This window comes from Temnothorax nylanderi, unplaced genomic scaffold (genome assembly GCF_030848795.1).
Source record: "Temnothorax nylanderi isolate EJ_2023f unplaced genomic scaffold, tnyl_v1.0 TNYL_tig0204_pilon, whole genome shotgun sequence".
Lineage (NCBI taxonomy): Eukaryota > Metazoa > Arthropoda > Insecta > Hymenoptera > Formicidae > Temnothorax > Temnothorax nylanderi.
The window spans coordinates 171,758-191,261 of record NW_027249266.1 but is presented as its reverse complement, the minus strand read 5'-3'; the positions used below and the strand labels follow the sequence as shown (position 1 = coordinate 191,261).

Here is a 19,504-nt window from a genome sequence, read left to right as displayed (position 1 = left end):
TTTAGGCGTCAGCGCGAGAGAAAGACACGAAAGACGAAACCGACCCGAATTAACGCGTAAACAAACCGACACATGTGACGGAAGAGTGAACTAGAGCCTAGAGGTGAATGTGGGTTGACGTGGGTGAGTGCAAGAGAGCTCGGGCTCGGATGCAATTCTTCTTCGAGCCGTTCGCTCCCTGTGCAGTGTGCAGTCGCCGTCGATTCCTCCTTCGATCGCGTTTGACATGGACGTGAATATCGCGTCGCGACGTGCAACAATTGACACCTAATCAGATCGTCGACTCCGCCTTCTCCACTCCGTGTCTCCTTGTCCTCTGTCCCCTCATTGTCTTGGGCATTTAACCAATATGTCAGACGTGAAGAGCCTCGAACACCCCACGCTGAAGGTAAATTTTCTTCATTACACGGGATGCTTTCGAGATATTTTACCGTTTGGAAATTTTATCCTGGCACCCCGTATAATTCGTACATACACACATACATATTTGTCAAGTAAAGTAATAATCTTTTATAATATTTAAAGAAGCATTTCTCTAAAAATAAATCTAGGTATAAAGGTAAACAGAATGTTTTAAAAAGTGTTACATATTTTGAGAGCAGGTAGTATTCATTAAAACGTGAGGAAAATGTCCAGTAAATATAGGTCTTTAATCAAATACCTATTGAGATATGTGTGTGTGTGTGTGTGGGCCAGTCTTTATCGTATACTATACTATAGAAAGTGCTTTATGTAGTTCCCATTCATTATTATACATCCTTCAGCCTTACGTCTCAGAGAATCACTCACCCTTGCAAATATACCTGGCTGCTTTCGGATTTGCTGACATGCATTAAATACAATGCAATGTGTAAAGGCCTTGGTATATTCAACACCCATCAATGACGTACGAACATTGCATTGAACCACATAGAGCACTTCATATAGTATATGATAAAGATTCGCCCACATCTTAATATGTATTTGATTTAGGTCCTACGTTTACTGGATATTTTCTTGTTTTGATGAATACTATCTGTTCTCAAAATATGTAACACTTTTCTTTAAACATCCTGAATAATACTTTTTGAAATACAAATCTTTAAAGAACAAATAATATCTGAACAAATAATCTCTTAAAATTCTTAGCAGAGATAAATATTTTATGTATAAATATATACAATAAATGTGTAAATGCATTACATAGTCTGTCAATTTTCTATATTAAATGCATGCTTTATTTCATATTTATTCTAAATTCCTGTGATAGAAACTTTGATGAATATTTATACAGTGTTTAATAAATGTTTTAATAAGAATATATATCAAAATCTGCTTAATCTGTATTTAATTAATGCAATTAAAAAAAAACAGGTTCCATACGAGCTTCTGAATAAGAAGTTCCGCTCCGCTCAGAAAACTCTCGACAGAGAAGTGTCCCATGTCCAGGCGGTGTCTAACGAACTTGAGAAAAGTCTGAAGACCGACGGATCTTATGTGGCAACAGGAGAAATCAGCAAGTTGCTCGGTGGCGTGGTCGCCAGGCTTCAAGTTCTAAAGCGTAAAGCCCAGGAATCAATAGCGGAGGAATTGCAAGCCGGCATGGTGTGCAAAAGAAGATTAGATCACTTAAAGGATCATGCTAATACCTCTCCGAGTGCCGTGAATCAGTGGAGACGACAGAGATTAGACAGAATGCTAGTGGAATATTTTCTTCGCAAGGGATATTATAAAACGGCAACTAAACTGGCAGACAGCAGCGAGCTTAGAGATCTAACAAATATTGGTATGTTGTTTGATACAATGCACATGTCGCATTTCTCTTATCTTATCTGAAATAATGATCTATCAATATTGAAGTTATATCAGAAAATCACATCTTCACAAAAATATAATTTTTGTAATGGGAAAAAAATAGGATTATAGAAATATTTAGGCATGTAAATTTTTAAGTAAAAATTCAAAAAACTAATAAAAGAGCCAATATGAGTTGAAAAAGTATCCCAAGAAAGAGAAATTTAAGAAGATATTTCTTTGAATTGTCAAGTTTCTAAAATTTTATAAATTTTTTATGTTTACCAAGTATTTTGGAACATTTACAGATGTATTCATGGTATCGAGGGAAGTAGAGAAATCTTTAGCCAATCACGAAACTGCGAGATGCATCGGTTGGTGTCACGACAATCGCTCGAAATTAAGAAAACTAGGCAGTACTATGGAGTTCAATTTGCGCGTGCAAGAATTTATCGAATTAGTGCGAACCGACAGGCGGCTCGATGCGGTGAAGCATGCTCGCAAATACTTTGCTAACTATGACGATTATCAGCTGCAGGAGATTCAGTGCTGCATGGGCCAGTTGGCCTTCCCGGCCCACGCATACTTGAGTCCTTATAAAGATCTACTGGATGAAAAGAGGTTTGTTTATACATTTGTCATTTATAAACTGACATTGTTATCGTATTTAATTCGTTATACAAAGTTGAAAAATCTCGTAATAATATAAAAATTATATAATAATTTATTCGATTTATATAAATCAATAATAATTCATAAAAATTTGTCTACAGATGGGATAAGCTGATCGAGACATTTCGGCAAGAAAACTACAGACTGTTTCAGTTAGCGAGTCAGAGCGTATTTACGGTAGCTCTGCAAGCCGGTCTGTCAGCTCTTAAGACTCCCCAATGTTATAGTGCTAATAAGGAAGGCCGAAATCCTAGTTGTCCAGTTTGCAACGAAGCGTTGAATGAATTAGCCGCACCGTTGCCTTTCGCTCACTGCTCACAATCACGACTCGTTTGCAGTATAAGTGGGAAACCACTAAATGAATATAATCAGCCTATGATGATGCCGAATGGATATGTATATGGTGAACAAGTAAGTTAAATTACTAAAACATTAATAAGTTAAATAATAATTTAAAAATGTTATAACTCTTAAAATATCAATATTTCAAAGTATTGAAAAGAGTAATGCTAGTAAAATAAATGGCCTAAAGATAATATAATCAATATGACGTCAATGTAGAGTATTAAAGTAATTTCGAATAAAAATATTGATTATTACAGTATTAAACGTATTATACAATGAAGATTTATGCATGCACTATGTATGTACGTGTGTATTTGTATTGTGTTCTATACATGTTAATTTTAGTCAATTGTGCATATGTATTAATTATAAATATGCATTTTTTTTCAATGATTTAATTTTTGACAGAAATTTAATTTTAATTATATATCATAATTAATTTTAAAATTTATTTTATAATATGTATTTGAGAAAATATTAGATGAGTGTATTTTTTTTAATATACATATATTTGCACTTATAATTTTTGTTGTAGGCATTGGAAAAGATGGCTCAAGAAAATAACGGTACAGTGATTTGCCCAAAGACCAAAGAAGTATTCCCATATAAAAAGATCGAAAAAGTTTACGTAATGTAAAAATTCCATATTGACACAAAGTATATACATACGTTGTATTATATGCTTAACGCTTATGGCCCTCTTCTTGCTCCAATCTCTCTGTTATTTAATAATAATAATAATTGTATACTACTGATATTACTGGAAGGAAATAACATCTATTTTTAAGGAAAACTTGATCGACTTATTCACATCTATAAAATCCTGTATTAAAAAAATATGCAATTAAAAAAATATTACTATTATTATAATTTGTTGTACGGAAATATTAGCTGATTATTTGTTAACGGGGATAGTTAGTCCTTATTCATTTATTTAACGTTCTTTCTACAATAAATTGAATGGTTCAAATTGTTTCCATAAATCTACTTATTGATAAAACGCAACCGTGAATTTCTTATTTTACAAGGTCTTTACTTTTACATATCTAAGGTTATCAGAAGTTGCATTCTCAATCGTGGATTAAAAGAAGTCGATTTTCCAGATGTCGAAAAAATGATGCGCAAATGTAATATTAAAAATTTTAATTTTCTGATGTTCAAAATTTAGTGAATTACAAAAGTAATTAGTGAATTATAAAAAGTGAGAATTTAATTGACTTGATTCTTCAAAATAAACTTCTCTTTTCCAAAAACCAAATCTTGGAAAAGATTCAAATGTAGGATCGAAATTTTTTCAATAATAGTTTAATAAATATTATTGAAAAATATTATTGAATATTATTGAATATTATTGAAAAATAATTTTAAATAGCTTAATGTATTTACGATCGAGAGATCTGCAATTCTTTAAACTTGGATCTTTATAATTAATATATTGTATAATTAATATATTATGCATACATTCCAACATAGAAATGATAAAGCTCCTAATATAGCGATGATAATGAATGAATCAAACCTTACAACTTATATCATTAAAGGCTTGTACCATTTTTATGTGGAAATGAATGCGTATTTAAATCTTATGTATAAATGTGTAATACTAATGCGTGAATATTTTTAATAAAGATTGCTTATATGTATAATCTAAATGGTACGATATGCGCGAAACAATCCATCGAATGAAATTTACTCGTGTGACTGAGAATCCACATATAAAAATATTTTATCTACTCTATCAATTTCTTTTTCCATTTCTCTTCCTTAAATTCAATGAGTCTTCCGATTTTATTGGATTATTTATCGAATTCCCTTGATCATTTATTGTCTGTTGGTTTATATGGAGGATTGTCCTTGTAGGAATTCAGAATGCGTTTTAGAATTACCATTTTCGCCAGTAATAAGATAACGCGATCGAGGTAAGAAATTCCATTATTATTTTTTTTAATAAGTAATGAATAGAAAATATTACACATATTTTCAATTGCAACGCAATGATTCTATGAGGCAACTTATTTATCATGTTATAACTATATTTTCGTGGAGATGATTTTCGTATATATAATGTTATAATCTATTAAATCAATTAAATAGATTAATTAAATTGGATTACATATCCATGTAATCTAATTTTTGTTAAATTCTTAGAATCATTGCATCACAAATGAAAAAGTCCCTTTTCTTCAAATACGTTTTTAGTAAAACTGGTTACGTTTATCGATTAGTAAAAATTAAGTCGAAAGATAATAAATTGATTATGATTATGCAGAGTAAGTTGATCGAGATAATAAATGTGTTATAGAGAGTTTGAAGATACTATATCAGTATTCCGTCTTTTAGAATATCTGACGAAGAAGTTATTAATTGTTCATTTGTGAGAGACGAGGGCTCACGCTAAATTACATTTTAGCATAATTAAAAATGCATGTGTAAATGCGATCAAATAAAATTCGCACTTCTGCTGAATACATCCCACATCTTATACAGTATTCCTAAAGTACTTCGACATATTATATTCTGTATTGTGCGGATTTAATAGTGCTTATCAGTACAGAGTAGAATACAATTAATAGATGAAATCTGATAAAATCAGTAAGAATAGAATTTGGTAAAATTTAGTCAAACATTTTAGGAACATCTTGTTTGTATCATAACGGAGCATAACATTTGGATGAAATTTCTGTACAAAAATATAAAATTAAAAACACTTATAAGCTGTATCAAAATGTATCCTGTACTAAAGTTAGTTAATATAATGTAATATAAATATTACATACACTGTTATAAAATTGCTGTGAGGAAGTTTCAGTCGGAATAAATAATAGATTTTTAAATTGGTGTGATAATAATAACGTGATTATGATATTAATGTATATGTTTAGCGTAAGCTTCAAAAAACATTTAACATTAGTTATTTAAAGCTATAATCTATTTAAAAATCCATTTTTATTTAAGCAATGTGTGCTGCAATTAAAAAATTGTGGAGATTGTCCAGGTACAGCTTAATGGAAGAGTATTGTATAGCTTAATCTCACGACCACTTAAAATGCGTAAAATACATGAATTTTATCGACATACATAAAGCATAAATAACATAAGCATGTATACATATGACAATCTTGTATACATATGATGAAAAAAGATTACATAATTATTACAAATACAACATAATCATAGCCCAAAAAAATGTAACTATACTTCCAATTTCTAGAATCGTCGTTCATTAATCTATAAATATAAGGTGGAAAGCTCGTCGTCAAAATTGTGAGGGGACTAGTATCAATTAAATGGCCAACAGTCTTAACTCTCCTGCATCATTTCTCGTAACGTAGTATAATTTATTCTAACTGTTGCAAAACAGAAAGTTTATAAAAGCATACTAAAATTTGATAATTTTAAAATTTAATTGAAAGTATCATGAGATCAAAAAGTAGCAAAATTGTTTTAAAATGACTTCATTATGACTTCTAAAAAAAAATTCGAGATACTGCAAATCTTTATGTAAATACAATATATATCAATATGTAGTAAAAATATTAAATAAAGTACCAAATAGTACTAAAAAAGTAAAAAAATACAACCTTGTAATTGCAGAGTAGAATATAAATGCTACAAATAAAATGAAAATTCATTACAAGACTATTACATCAGATCTTGTTACATTCTATTATGATGTAAAGAAATTATCAGACTTGGCCTTTTATTTTGTATTATTTGTAATTATGTTGACTTTTAATTTTACCAGATTCAAGCTGCAGAATTTGGACAATTCGAAATTGTAAATTTAGTTTTAATATAATTAAGTAAAACCATATATATAATTGTTTAATTTGTAGAATGCTGAGAAATGTCATTTAAAATTATCTCGTCTTTAAAATTAGTTTCATACTGTAACATATCTATGACCAGACTAATTTAAAAACGAAATATTCTCTGTAGAAAAATTCAGCATGGCAACTTTAGCGTAAACTCTATTTGAAAATGTAATGCTTATCCATTAAGAGATATATTCTCGTTGCGTGTTTAGTGCTATATGAGAAATCATTCGATAATAATTGTATTAAATGTTTTCATTCTCTTTTAAATGTGATCGTAATAAATAAACGTTATATGTATATAGTGTTAAACGCGCAACGAATTATACAGATTTTATACGTGATCTTCCTGATAAATTTAATGATTTAGCGATTACTATTTGAATATGAAAACTGAAGCGACGCATAGCTTCTTTTTATTAATAAGGCTTATTGGTCCGGTTTTAGTAATAGGGGCAGTAGTAATATAGTAGACCTAGTTTCTATCATCTTCATAAAACCATGGATTCCGGTATTTCCTATACAAATCTGTTGTAAGACGATCAGATTGTGTCATTAATGCACTTTACATGGTCTTAATTTACTTTCGTATTTCTATTTCTCCTATTAACGGGACTTTAAAAATCATCAATCAATAGAAACTTCAAGCCACACACCTATAAAAAACACGCATTACTTCAAACGGCTTTTACTTAAAAGTTTATCCTTATAATTTGTTATTTAAAGAATTGTAGATTAGATATATATATATATATATATAGATTTATACGTATATGTTTAACGTATATATAAGCAAACGAGCATTCTCCAAAACACTTCTCTCATTCGCGTCGAAGAAAGTAACTTCCGTTTCTGAAATACTATTTCTTTTCTCGAGCTGTTCTTAGAAATAACATTTTACATATCCTCTTCGACATTGTTCTTTCTCCAAGTTTTTAAATTATTTTATATTAATTTGTAATTGTGAGAGATAAACTGTGCATTCTTAATTTTTAATCTTTTTTCTAGCTCCTGAGTTAATATATAAGCATATCGCAATGCTGAATCTTAACTTTAAAACGATCAAAATGTCACGTTGGCCACGAGAGAAGGCATCACCATGGAAAATAGAATTCCCGTGAAAATCCCCGTGATCAAAGACGCTGCCCCAAACATGCCAGCTGTCGAAGCGTACTGCGAATCCACCATTCTAAATACAAAATATCATGTAGTAACATTGTATGTATATGTATATATTGTGTACAAAGTCACATAAATTTCGTGTATCTTTTAATTTTTCTCTTTATTTTTCATTAATCATGCTTACCTAGGGCAATACATCATCGATAATGACGACAGATAGCCGCTACTAAGGCCCATAGTAACGGCAATGACGAAGAACACCCAATCATTATTGACGAGTATCGGCAATATTCTTTTTGTTTCAGCCGGCTGATAGTTGCAGAGCAAGAATAACGGTATGTAAGCAAGTCGCAGAACCACTGGGATTATCAGATATCTCTTGCTCGGCTGTGAAAGAATTAATAAATAAATAGAATTTATACAGTATCAAAGATATTTATCAACTATAATTTTGTAACAATATAATAAACCATGCAAGAAATGTAAAATATAAATATGATATTATAAAATGTGATATATAAAACTGGAGCCTACATACCCACTGAACTAATGACGCAATCGAGCTTCCCAGCATGGCGGTGATATTGAACGTTAAAAAGCACATAACGCTGCTATAATATTCAGATGGAACCACAAAATTCTCATCTGAAGAACGTATATCGGATTGGACAGATGGGAAAAGCGCTAGAGTAACGAAGAAGATTAAAAATGTGTTGAAGCATTGTGGGAAACACGCCTTGAACACCAGCCAATAAGCTGGTTTAGGTTTATGTTTTCCTCTTGAACTGCTCTCTAATTGTCTTTTATTAATCTCTTTCTGATGGAGAAGCTCGTGATATCGATAGAACCTCTGCAATACAATTTATTAACATTAGTTAAACAATTTCTTTATATACTTAGTTCAAAAGTTAATAAACCACTGTATTAATTAATAAATTTATAGATGACTAATTTAAAAATTCATTTTTAATAAGAATCTTACGTTAATTGGAAGTGCAAAGTATGTGTCAAAGCAAGCCAAGAGGATAAACAAAGCCGTGATGAAATAATATATGGCGGCGGTGCGCGCGTTCGGAGCCATTATTTGCGCTAGGAAGTTTATTATAGCTGTAAAAGTTCCACTGATATTCTGAAAATAACACATTACAAATGTCTTTACATTATACAGCGCTTTATAAGATGTGATTGATGTGATACTTACTGAGCCTAAAACAACAGCGCCCGTGTACTTAGTGGGTAATTTAGCTGCCATTCCAAACACCGAGTTCTGGTAAATGCCATTGGCAGCTAAAACATAAATTTTCAATTATGCACAATTTAAATATCAAGAATCAATAACGTAACAATGTTTATTAATAATTACACATATCTTTATTTATTAGTTATTATATTAGTTTTAATATAATTTATTAAACATTTAATCGTTTTAAATACTGATAAATTAATAATAAATAAGTTACTTACTATTTAATATAACAACGGATACCATAGTAATCCAGAAGAATACTCCGGACCAGTCAGAACTGTCAGTCATGGCCAAGACGACAGTAAAGACAAATATCAAGACCAGAACAAAGATACTCCATACTATGCGCGTCGTCAAGTTACCTCTGAAAAGTCAGAAACATCTCTTTAGTAAAGCGCATTATTATTTAATAATCATTAATTAAATTATCATTAATATTATAACAAAGGTGTATATCAATTAGAGAGACATAAAATATTTTTGTTGCAAAATGTATATTTTATTTTGTATACATACCCAAATTGTAAAAATATATTTAACCAGTTGAATAACAAATTCGGTACTTGTGATGCAAATCCCAGATATGCTAGAAAATTCGTCGCATAGTTCGTATCTACACCAGTATATTCCTTAGACAATTTGTATCCGACAAAATACTGCAAATATATGGCAATTATGTAGTGTTATAATTTTAACTAGTGCAATTATTATAAATCATTATACTTGGCTTACTTCTTTAGCTGTTATAAACATATTCCATGGCATCAAGGCACCGATTCCATGAAGTACCAATATGAAAAATACTAAATTTAATCTAAAACAAAATACAAAATAATATAACTTTACTTAAATCAACTATATTTTTACGATATTATTACAATATTATTACGTACAAAATTTTCTACATTATTCTAATAATATAAATTTTACGTATAATTTTGTAATATAAACAAGTAATTTTTGTCAAACAAATATTAATAAACACATAATTATACCTATCTCTAGGAGGATTCAATTCAAGATCTGCTTGATCCATTGTAACGCCTTTAAAATTCAATTCGTCGTCAGGTCTACCTGTACCTTCCCATCCCGGTGAAAGACGTACAGGTTCTGAACCTTAAATGCAAATTAATTCGTCAATCTCAAAGATTTGCTAAATATTTTATATTACGTGTATTATTTATAATATTAGATCTTGCTGCCAATATCACTATTATTACATTAATTATAGATTCAAAAAATAATTTACATTAACTTAAGGGGCTACATCCACCTAAAGGCCCAAAAAATATTTCGAAATTCAGATATTTTTTTTTTCAAAAACGATTAGTGGGAATGAAACAAATTTTTTTGTACTCAAAGATACATGTTTTGAGAGCTTTAAAAAAAATTTTTATCAAAAAATTTTCAAAAACAAAAAAATTATGGCCGCCGGCAGATGATGATGTTTTTTCGGCGGTGGACATCATATCTAGAACACCGCTCGATGGATCGTTTTCAAATTTGCACAAAATACGCTGAGAAACATTTAGAGGTCGTTGACGATCTTACTTTTTTTAAATCGATCTTTATTTTTTAATAATTACGTAAAAATGACGACATTGTCTCACAGATTTTCCATATTTGAGTTTCAATTTGTTGCCATTTTGTAAAAAAATCGATTTTAAAAATCGGCGATCGTCAACGACCTCTAAATGTTTCTCAGCGTATTTTGTGTAAATTTGAAAACGATCCATCGAGCGGTTTTCCAGATATGATGTCCACCGCCGAAAAAAACATCATCTGCCGGCGGCCATAATTTTTTTGTTTTTGGAAATTTTTTGATAAAAAATTTTTTTGAAGCTCTCAAAACATGTACCTTTGAGTACAAAAAAATTCGTTTTATTCCCACTAATCGTTTCTGAAAAAAAATCTGAATTTTGAAATATTTTTCGGGCCTCTAGGTGGATGTAGCCCCTTAATTTAAAAAATAATTTTTTATTTAATGTTAAATTAAAATAAAAAAATTTCTGTTTAAATCAAATTCAGATTTTTCTTTCTTAAATTTTCAAATTAAGAAATTAAATTACCTAAGCTAATATAACATTCTTAAATCATTCTTCTTAAATTTAAGACATTAATATCTTACTATATATTTAAGGTATATTAAATATATCTATTAATTTTAAAAAGATATATTGCAAATAAATTCAAAATTTAATAAATTCTGACTTTAATCACAAAGAATTAAAAAAATAATTCTAATAAAACAATATTGAGGTGTTTAAATTAATATGGTTCTTAAGTATAAAAGGCAAGAAAGATTTGGATATAACTAGCACACCGAGAGATATCTTAAAGAGAAAAAGAGTAAGAGAAGTAATTGAGATAGCTGATTACAAAAAAAAAAGATAATTGCGTACAGTCGCTATAATGGAATGTCACAATCAATTGACTCATTAAGATCAATTGATGCACTATGAGGACGTAATACATAAATACACGAAATATTAACAATTTATACAAAAAGATAGATAATAATTAAAGTAATAAAAAGTAATATGTATGTATAGTACAGTAATTGATTATCAATTACTAACAAGCAGAAGAAAAGTGTTATAAGATGAGCAAATAAAACTTGTAAAAAAAACGGTTATAAATTATCTTTTACAAAGCTAGTATTAGCAAAATTGCTAATATAATATACAATGGTATACAAATATAGCTATAAAACTACATAAATATATAAATAAACTAATAAAAATCTAATATATAAATATTATTCTCAGTAAGTAATAAAGTAAATTCAATGTATAAGACAAAAAGATTTGATTATAATCATTATATAGTACAGAATTTATGTAAATATAAAAAATTATGTACTTATGTCAATTATATATGAGAAAGAAATTGTCAACTACCTGTTACAGCCATTTTCCTTGCACTTAATTATTTAAATGGATGTTAGCAAAATAAGTAATAAAGGTAAAGATTATATCATTGCTCAGTGGATTATAAATTATTGATAATGATTTTTTACTGATTGCCGTGGGAATTAGAAACACTGCTTCAAGTCTCGCGCTTATGACTGTTAGTGACTACAGAATAGGCTCTCATATTCATTTAGCTAAATCAGCATGTCACATCAGCAAAATAAAACTTTATGCACAAGAGAATGTGATTCTCTTATAGAAGCTACAATGAAATATATTTTAACGCTGTTAGTAACACTATTATTGTATATATGTTTCACAATTATGAATAATACAGAGTTATTAATATTAATAATTAAATATACAATGTAATGAACAAGCAATGCAAGAAAGATTGATAAGTTACAAAAAGCTGTATGCTAAGTAAAAGTATAAATAATGTAAATATAAAAGATAAATAAGAGAATAGAGAAGAGAAAAAGATACATAAATAAACCAATATGTAAAAAATTATGAATAAACATATCGATTATTTTAAATCTTCTACATTATTTTATAATTATTTTTTTATATTTTTAGTGAGTTTAAAATCGATTTTCTCTTTATATTTTGCTGAAATAAAACTTCTAAGAATTTTAAATGTACTTATGGTTATCTGCTACAAAGCAATAAGATAGCAAGTAATAAACATGCATTCCAAAATGAAAAAGACCTGTTGTCTTCAAAATATCTTATCAATCTTCAATTGTACTGTAATAGAGTTAGATAAATGATAGCAGAAAAATTCTCAAGAGTCCAAGAAAATGAACATGTTCTCTTGATTTTCGAAATTTAAGATAATTCAATTTTCAAGATTAAAGATAATTTATTAACTTTATTAAAAATGAATCAATCTATACGAGTATATTATTAAACCTAAAATTATCTCAATAACATAGTTAATACAATTATCAGTCATACAAAATACAATTCACAATATGTTAAATTCAATCTAAACATTTGGATGTAGATACAATAATATTGCAATTGCAATTTTGTTCCATAGATTGAACTATTTAAAATTTATTTAAATTTCTCACCAAGAATAACTCAAAATCAATTATTTAAACTTCACTGAATTATCTTAAATCATAAGTATTATATATCTATCATGCATCAAAATGATAAATTACTAATTTCAATTAAACCAGTTTGTTCAGCTGTCGCATGTTATACAATTATTATCAGATTTAAATTAATGAGATATGTTTTTGTATCACGTTCAACAAACTACGAACCAATGTTAAACCCACAAATACGTCACTGTCAATGCCAAGGATGCCAAGTCCACAGCCTGAAAGCTTCTTGTACAGACTGGTTTGAGCAACTGTACAGCGGGAAAATAAAACTACAAGAAAGCCGCTGCATTCCCCCGTAGCCATGACGGCGGATGCAACAGACGGCGTACTGCGGTCTCATTACCTTTCGAAGGTACGATGCGGGTCCCATTGGAGTCTTTCAGAAGAGTCTGCTCCTCAGGCCCCGCACCAAATTCCTTCTTCGTGTAAGTGCCCGCCATATTCCTTTTTTGTTGATTTTGTTTTCGTTACGAAAGAGGTTCTTCAAACGCTATTGACTTCGACGACGACAACTTCGGTAATAACTGCGACGACTTTAGTGCATCCCTCAATGACCGGTCCAGAAAGAGTGTAATTTTATAAGCACTTTCTGCACTCCACTGCACGATTTTGTCCTCGCCTGGAAAAACAATATTTATTTTAATTGTGGTATCTTTGGTGACATTGTATATAAAATTTTCACAAAATCGTTGAGGTTTATCGTTATCGCAAGTGTCAAAATAAAATTTAAAGACCCTTAAATCATAAAAATTTGCATTTTTATGAATCACAAAGAATATATGAGGCAATATCAATGCCAAATTTTCTTAGAATCTTATTATTGCAGAGATTAACACAAGAGTATCAAAATATAAAAATATCATCAAAAATATTATCAAAAATATCAGTAAATAATTCTAAAAATTCGAATTCTAAAAATAAATTATATTTCTTGATTTTAAGCAAACTACAAACACTAACATAAATATTAATATCTTATACAAATATGATCATAGTAGTTTAATAATTAAATCTGAATACACTCAATATTTCTAACATAAGTAAATTAAATAAAGAAGAAATTAACAGTATCAGTGTAACATCTTTATAAATCGCAAAAATGAATTAGAAAATAAAATATCTTCTATTACGTACAATGACCCAGATATGATATCAATGTCGCAATCAAGGGATTGGATATACCTCGTGCAAGTACTCTTGATGTAGGTCAAGCAAGCAAAATATTAAAGCGAGCGTGATAAACATACAAATTCTCCTCTACGCTAGTCTAGATTACGAGACAAGTCGGACGTGTGTAGGTATTCCGTGCGCGTCTCGCAGCAGGGCAGGTAGGTTAAGGGAGAGTGTGCGGGAAGAGCGTGGCCGACGAGAGAATAGACAGACCTTAACGCCGGGCGAACCTTTTTTTGCGTTGCTCGTTCTCGCGGTCGACTACCGGAGTAACCGGAGAGCGATTCGCCAGGCTTATTGCCGGCGATTGACGTTAATGGACCGCCCGAAGGGTGGGTGCGTGGCGAGAGAAAAAGAATCACGTGCCAACGTCCATCGGCCGACGGTTCGAGGTTCGAGCGCGGTTCGTGCGGTTTTGTTTGTTTGCCTGGCTGGCCTCGCACACTGGGCGCGAGAGGAAGAGAGGGAGAGAGAGAGAGAGAGGAAGAGAGGGAAGAAAAAAGGGGGTTGCAGTCAGCGACGGAGTAAACGGAGTTGAGCCGAGATCGTACGAGATACCGGGAGCGGCGGGAGCACTGCGGGACGGCGGCACGCGAGCGACCGTACCATGTTTCCGTACTGCACGGCAGCGGCACTACGTTTAGGTTAGGTCGCGAGAGGGGAGGTTACGAGTTCATCGAGATATTCGAGATATACGGCGCGCCGCGCCGCCGAAGCGCGCCGAGGAGCGCCGAGCGCCCACGAGGGTGCGACGTGCGACGTTCGAAATGGACGAAAGGTAAAAGGCGTAAAAATAGCCGCGCGACGACGCGACGTCCGTTCGTTTCGATCGTTCGACGGGACGAGGAAAGAAAAAGAAAAGGATGAAAACGGATACTCACACTCGCGTGGACACTGGACACGCGACGGCCGTCGAACGGCGATTGCCCGCGAACGCGGTTGGGACTGTTGGGAGCGCCGATATATTAATAAATCATGCGCGATAAATCGCGCTCGATGGAGCGTGACGTAACGTTCCCCCTGTTTACGCCCGCATTCGTGATTTCACTGATTTCAGCCTGTGTTTTTCTCGTCTTTCGAGTTCTTTTTTTCCTCCTCTCCCCCCCCCCCCTCCGGGGTACGATATCTCTTTCGCGAATGCAAGAAGCGCGGCTAAACTGAATATGCGATCGAGCAGCATCGATAATTACGAGTCTCGCTTCTTTTAAGGTCTATTCAAACGTGTTTGCATCGCGGCGTGAATTATACACGTGGGAGAAACCAGCCAATTAGGCGTGTAATACGGATGAGCATACGCGCTGTGACATCGTTCCGCTTTGGACCGACGATTGGTCGATTTTTTTTTAACATGAACGCGGCTGTATGGATAGACCCAATAATTATATGGAAGCTGGTGACCTCGTGATTGTTTAAATAATCGTGATGAAGATAAAGCAATCAACGGCGCTATAAAGAATGTTACGTAATTGCATCTAATGCAAGTAGCAGCGTATCTATTTCGAGTCTTAATTAGATCTTCATGCTTTATTAGATATCGAATCTTTTGATAAAAAATTGCTTAGCTTGCGTAAATAATTTTTAGTTTTATAATAAAAGCTGTTAAAAGCCTTGCTAACAACCAGGAAAATAATAGAAAATAATAGGCTTAATTAATATAACAATTCAAAAGATAATTATACATATTTTGATATTTGAATGTATATTAATCTTCATGCCTCTGTGTAAAACAGAGACAATATATATTTTTATCACATACATGGATATATATGTATATACATTTATTTTTGTACAAAAGAACACATTTTTTTAAATTAAATATTTTCCCTAAGCCTCGGTGATTTTTTACGTTTTGTCAACCCCAAGTTTCAGTTTGATATCGATTGCCCTTCTCCAAATGCTTAATGAATGTTTCTGCTTGCTCCTTCGTCATTTTACCGATTTCTTTTGCTAAACTAACGAATTCGTCGCGCACGTTGTCCGGCATATTCTTAGAATTTCCCGCTAAATAAATACTGCCATTGTTTTCTAAAAATTGCCAGCACAGCTCCCTTTGCTGGCGGATAAGATGCTGCACATATCTGAAAGAAAAATGTTAAAAAATACAATTAAGAAAGTTAAGATTTAATGCACATATCCTATCATTTATTATATATATTATAATAATCAATTCTAAAATAATAATGAACTGTAACTTAATTTCGTATTTGAGATAATAAAAAAAAAAATTAAAATTCTAAAACAATTTTATTTTAATTACTTACATTTTATGATCCTGATCTCTGGAAAACGCGCAGAACACTTTCAGATTGTTCTCCCTCGATAAACGCTCAAAATCCTGCCTGCAATGATAATCCTTATCCTCATTCCTGCATCCAAAGAACAGGATGCATTCTTTCAGGTCTGTTTCTTTTTTTGCTCTCTCGAAAAGCAAAGATCTAAACGGAGCCACTCCAGTTCCAGGGCCAATCAAAATCATCGGCTTGTCATTGTTGAATCGAAAAGTTCCTTTCTGCAGCCAAAAGATCACTTTGTCGTTATTTTTTAAACTTGCTAGCCAGTTTGAACATAACCCAAATCTTGGCTCCACCAATCTAGTCTTAAATTTAACTACCGCTACCAAGACTTGTATTCTATTTGGAGTAGCTTCTAAGCTGGAGGCAATGCTGTAAGGACGTGGCTTTATTGGCGACATGATTTCAAACAATAATTTAATGTTCATCTTACTGGTCGTGTGAGGGAAATCTGTGAGAACCTCCAAAATATTTCGTCTCGGTCTGTTTATATAATCATAAAGCTCTTCTTGACCAATCGGACTGGCAAATTCGCACAGTTTTTCTTTCTCCAACTCATTTTCGCTGATAAGAGATAAAGTGTGCATGGTAGATCTTCGTGGCTTGAAATTCAGGTCCCAGTATTGCTCAACGATCTCCCTTAAAGTTAAATTTCGTTTTAAAACAAACGGAACCTTTATCTCCTTCTCCGATACTTGGATCACCGTATCTGGAAACAGTTTTATATCGTGTTCGCGTAGTATGTCGAAAAATCGTTTCACCTGTTCCACAGTATTCTTTGGTCTAATGTAGATAACGTCTCCAGGATCATATTTAATATTATCCGCTTGGATGTTTATTAATCTAACATCTTGAAAGTGATCTTCGGAAGTGGTTCTTATATTTTCAACTATTGTTCCTATTCTAACATCGCTATTTATGAACGTTTCTTGCGCATAGATGTCAGTATTTGATTGATAAGGACTGCCTGTTAACCGTTCGTCAATACGTATCGGATTTAATTGATTTATTTCTATTATTGAAACACCAAATCTCTCGATTATTAAATTTTCTTCGTTCGTTTTCTCTTTCACAGAAATTTCAAAAACGTCTACAATTTTGTCCCATAATTTTTTGATCCAGGGATCAACTACAGCGTCAATTCCCAGATCGTGCTGATCATCAGTAAGTCCAATGGGCAATAATTCTTCGCCACCTAATTGCGCAAGGCGTTTGTTTAACTTCTTCGCAGCAAAGTTGAATTTTGAATATGAACTGTCGCCCAATCCAAGTACGCCGTATTTTAGATTTTTGAGCATGGTTGCTGGAAGATTTTTGCGCAATAGTTGTCTCCAAAATTGTTTCATGTTGGCTGGAGGGTCTCCTTGTCCAGTCGTTGCGACAACGAAGATAATCAGTTGTTCGGAAGGGAGATTTTGAATATCATATTCATCCAGAGATGATACGGTGCTTTGCAATCCTTTTCTATAAAATAAAAAAAATCATATATATTCTTAGTTTTAAATTAGGATATACATATTTACATAAGCTTCAAAATAAACTGCTTCTTCTGTTTTTTACATAAGAAAAGAATCAAATATTGTTTATTTTTCAAATATTAAAATGTTAATATTATTTTTTTTTTAAATCAAAAGAGAATATTTTCTATTTTTGTTTTAAAATTCAAACAACGTGTAATAAGAAATTCTTGATAGGATATATAGGATAGGTAGGATTTACATGGATAAAGATGGACGAAGAGTTTATAAGGAGACTTTATTCGTGTATAGCCTAGAAGTAGATTATCAAGATAAAATATCACTTAATTGTTATCACTTAATTACATAATTAAATGATTTAAAATAAACTTTATATATAAAGAGTTGGAATATAATACATTTGCTTTCTCTGTCTTTTTTTTCTTTATTTTCCGTTTTACTTATTATATATATATATATATATATATATATATATAATTGAAAATTATTCTGAATAACATAAATGCCGAAAAAGAGATATGACAAAAATGTAGAATCTTTATCGCTGATTTCTTTCTTCTGAATATTGTTAGCTAGAAAGAAAGGGTCACATTTATAGCGAAGCTAATTATATAGGAAAAATAACAAACGTTAAAGACATAAAGGTGAATCACGTCTGTTTAAAGATCATTTAAAGATATGAGAGTAGGATTTGTGTGCCAGAAATTTTCCCAGAGGAGAAGGTTCGTGTGCCAGAGGGGAACAATAACAAAACCTTTTGGCGCTCTTCCAGATCTGCTCGGCGACGTCTTGAGCGGTTCCGGTCTCGCTTCCGTACAGCACCCGGATAACCATTTCATCCATTTTCGTCATCGCAATTCTTTCACGTCGCGATTGAATAAACTTTTCGGCGATGACGGGCAGTCCACGTTACTGAAGTGTCTCAGCTGATTCGAACAGTGATGTCATCGCGATCAGACGAGTGTATTCTTTTTAGCTACGTCACGTTGCATACACTTTGCATACTTAAAATAAAACATCTGGCACTGAAAGAGAGACGAAGAAAAGTTGTTATATTGCTTCTTTCGAGAACGATTGACAGCATCGTAGTTGTAACATCCAAATTACATGTCTAGCTGAGTGCAAATTCTTGAAGAAGTCTAATCGCTCCAAATCCTTTAATTCCGTCAATCAAAAACATTATAAAACAAACAGATAGGTCTTTATATTCGTTACATTGATTGCATCCCTTGTATTTTATTTTAATTCTCTATTGCTACATTATTTTAAATGCAGACTGAAATGCGGAAATAAAAGCAGTTGTAACGAACAGACTCGCATTAAATGCCGTAAAGTGGAGTAGACATAAGGATGTGGTTATTTATACGTTTGGAGCAACGCGGGAAAACCTTCCGTGGCATTTGCGACAGCTAGCCGACAGATGCGGAACAATCTCGCGATCACGTTGATGAAATGTCAAGGATAAACGTTTGGGCAAACTGGTCCCAATTGGCAGCGGGCTCCGAGAGATTATAAATAAAAAAATCGCCCCGTCGGTCGTGCCGATGCAATCGTCTTTCTCG

The 19,504-nt window shown here is 32.1% G+C and overlaps 2 protein-coding genes across 7 annotated transcripts; one reads left to right on the top strand and one right to left on the bottom strand.

Moving 5' to 3' along the window:
• The first annotated feature begins 31 nt into the window (after nucleotides 1-31).
• On the top strand, nucleotides 32-4,436 carry Kaz (E3 ubiquitin-protein transferase Katazuke). The gene is made up of 5 exons (XM_071717170.1): nucleotides 32-388; nucleotides 1,354-1,765; nucleotides 2,082-2,394; nucleotides 2,547-2,856; nucleotides 3,326-4,436. The coding sequence occupies exons 1-5, from the start codon at nucleotides 350-352 to the stop codon at nucleotides 3,425-3,427; spliced, it is 1,176 nt and encodes a 391-aa protein (XP_071573271.1). The 5' UTR covers nucleotides 32-349; the 3' UTR covers nucleotides 3,428-4,436.
• LOC139778978 (NADPH-dependent diflavin oxidoreductase 1) lies at nucleotides 3,706-19,403 on the bottom strand. 6 transcript variants are annotated; one of them, XM_071717168.1, is made up of 12 exons: nucleotides 18,697-19,403; nucleotides 16,435-17,928; nucleotides 16,169-16,251; nucleotides 9,969-10,086; nucleotides 9,706-9,787; nucleotides 9,490-9,629; nucleotides 9,192-9,337; nucleotides 8,929-9,014; nucleotides 8,710-8,856; nucleotides 8,266-8,577; nucleotides 7,912-8,114; nucleotides 3,706-7,794 (listed from the first exon to the last, which is right to left on the bottom strand). In XM_071717168.1, exons 1-12 carry the CDS (start codon nucleotides 18,792-18,794, stop codon nucleotides 7,668-7,670), a joined length of 3,036 nt encoding a protein of 1,011 aa, XP_071573269.1. In that variant the 5' UTR covers nucleotides 18,795-19,403; the 3' UTR covers nucleotides 3,706-7,667. The 6 variants fall into 6 exon arrangements, with proteins under 6 accessions (XP_071573269.1, XP_071573264.1, XP_071573267.1 ...); XM_071717163.1 differs by lacking the exons at nucleotides 16,169-16,251; nucleotides 16,435-17,928; nucleotides 18,697-19,403 and adding exons at nucleotides 13,347-13,622; nucleotides 15,055-15,342 and having other exon boundaries at nucleotides 9,969-10,089; XM_071717166.1 differs by lacking the exons at nucleotides 16,169-16,251; nucleotides 16,435-17,928; nucleotides 18,697-19,403 and adding exons at nucleotides 13,347-13,622; nucleotides 14,780-14,976 and having other exon boundaries at nucleotides 9,969-10,089.
• Nucleotides 19,404-19,504: the final 101 nt, after the last annotated feature.

What these genes read in the sequence shown, in the direction of transcription:
- Kaz (XM_071717170.1), top strand. Translation starts at nt 350, where the DNA reads ATGTCAGACGTGAAGAGCCTCGAACACCCCACGCTGAAG. An exon ending in GATCTACTGGATGAAAAGAG is followed by an intron (nt 2,395 to 2,546) that starts GTTTGTTTATAC and finishes ATTTGTCTACAG; the next exon opens with ATGGGATAAGCTGATCGAGA. An exon ending in GATATGTATATGGTGAACAA is followed by an intron (nt 2,857 to 3,325) that starts GTAAGTTAAATT and finishes TTTTTGTTGTAG; the next exon opens with GCATTGGAAAAGATGGCTCA.
- LOC139778978 (XM_071717168.1), bottom strand. Translation starts at nt 18,794, where the DNA reads ATGACGAAAATGGATGAAATGGTTATCCGGGTGCTGTACGGAAGCGAG. An exon ending in ACTTTGCACTTCCAATTAAC is followed by an intron (nt 8,578 to 8,709) that starts GTAAGATTCTTA and finishes ATTGTATTGCAG; the next exon opens with AGGTTCTATCGATATCACGA. An exon ending in TTGCGTCATTAGTTCAGTGG is followed by an intron (nt 8,115 to 8,265) that starts GTATGTAGGCTC and finishes ATTCTTTCACAG; the next exon opens with CCGAGCAAGAGATATCTGAT.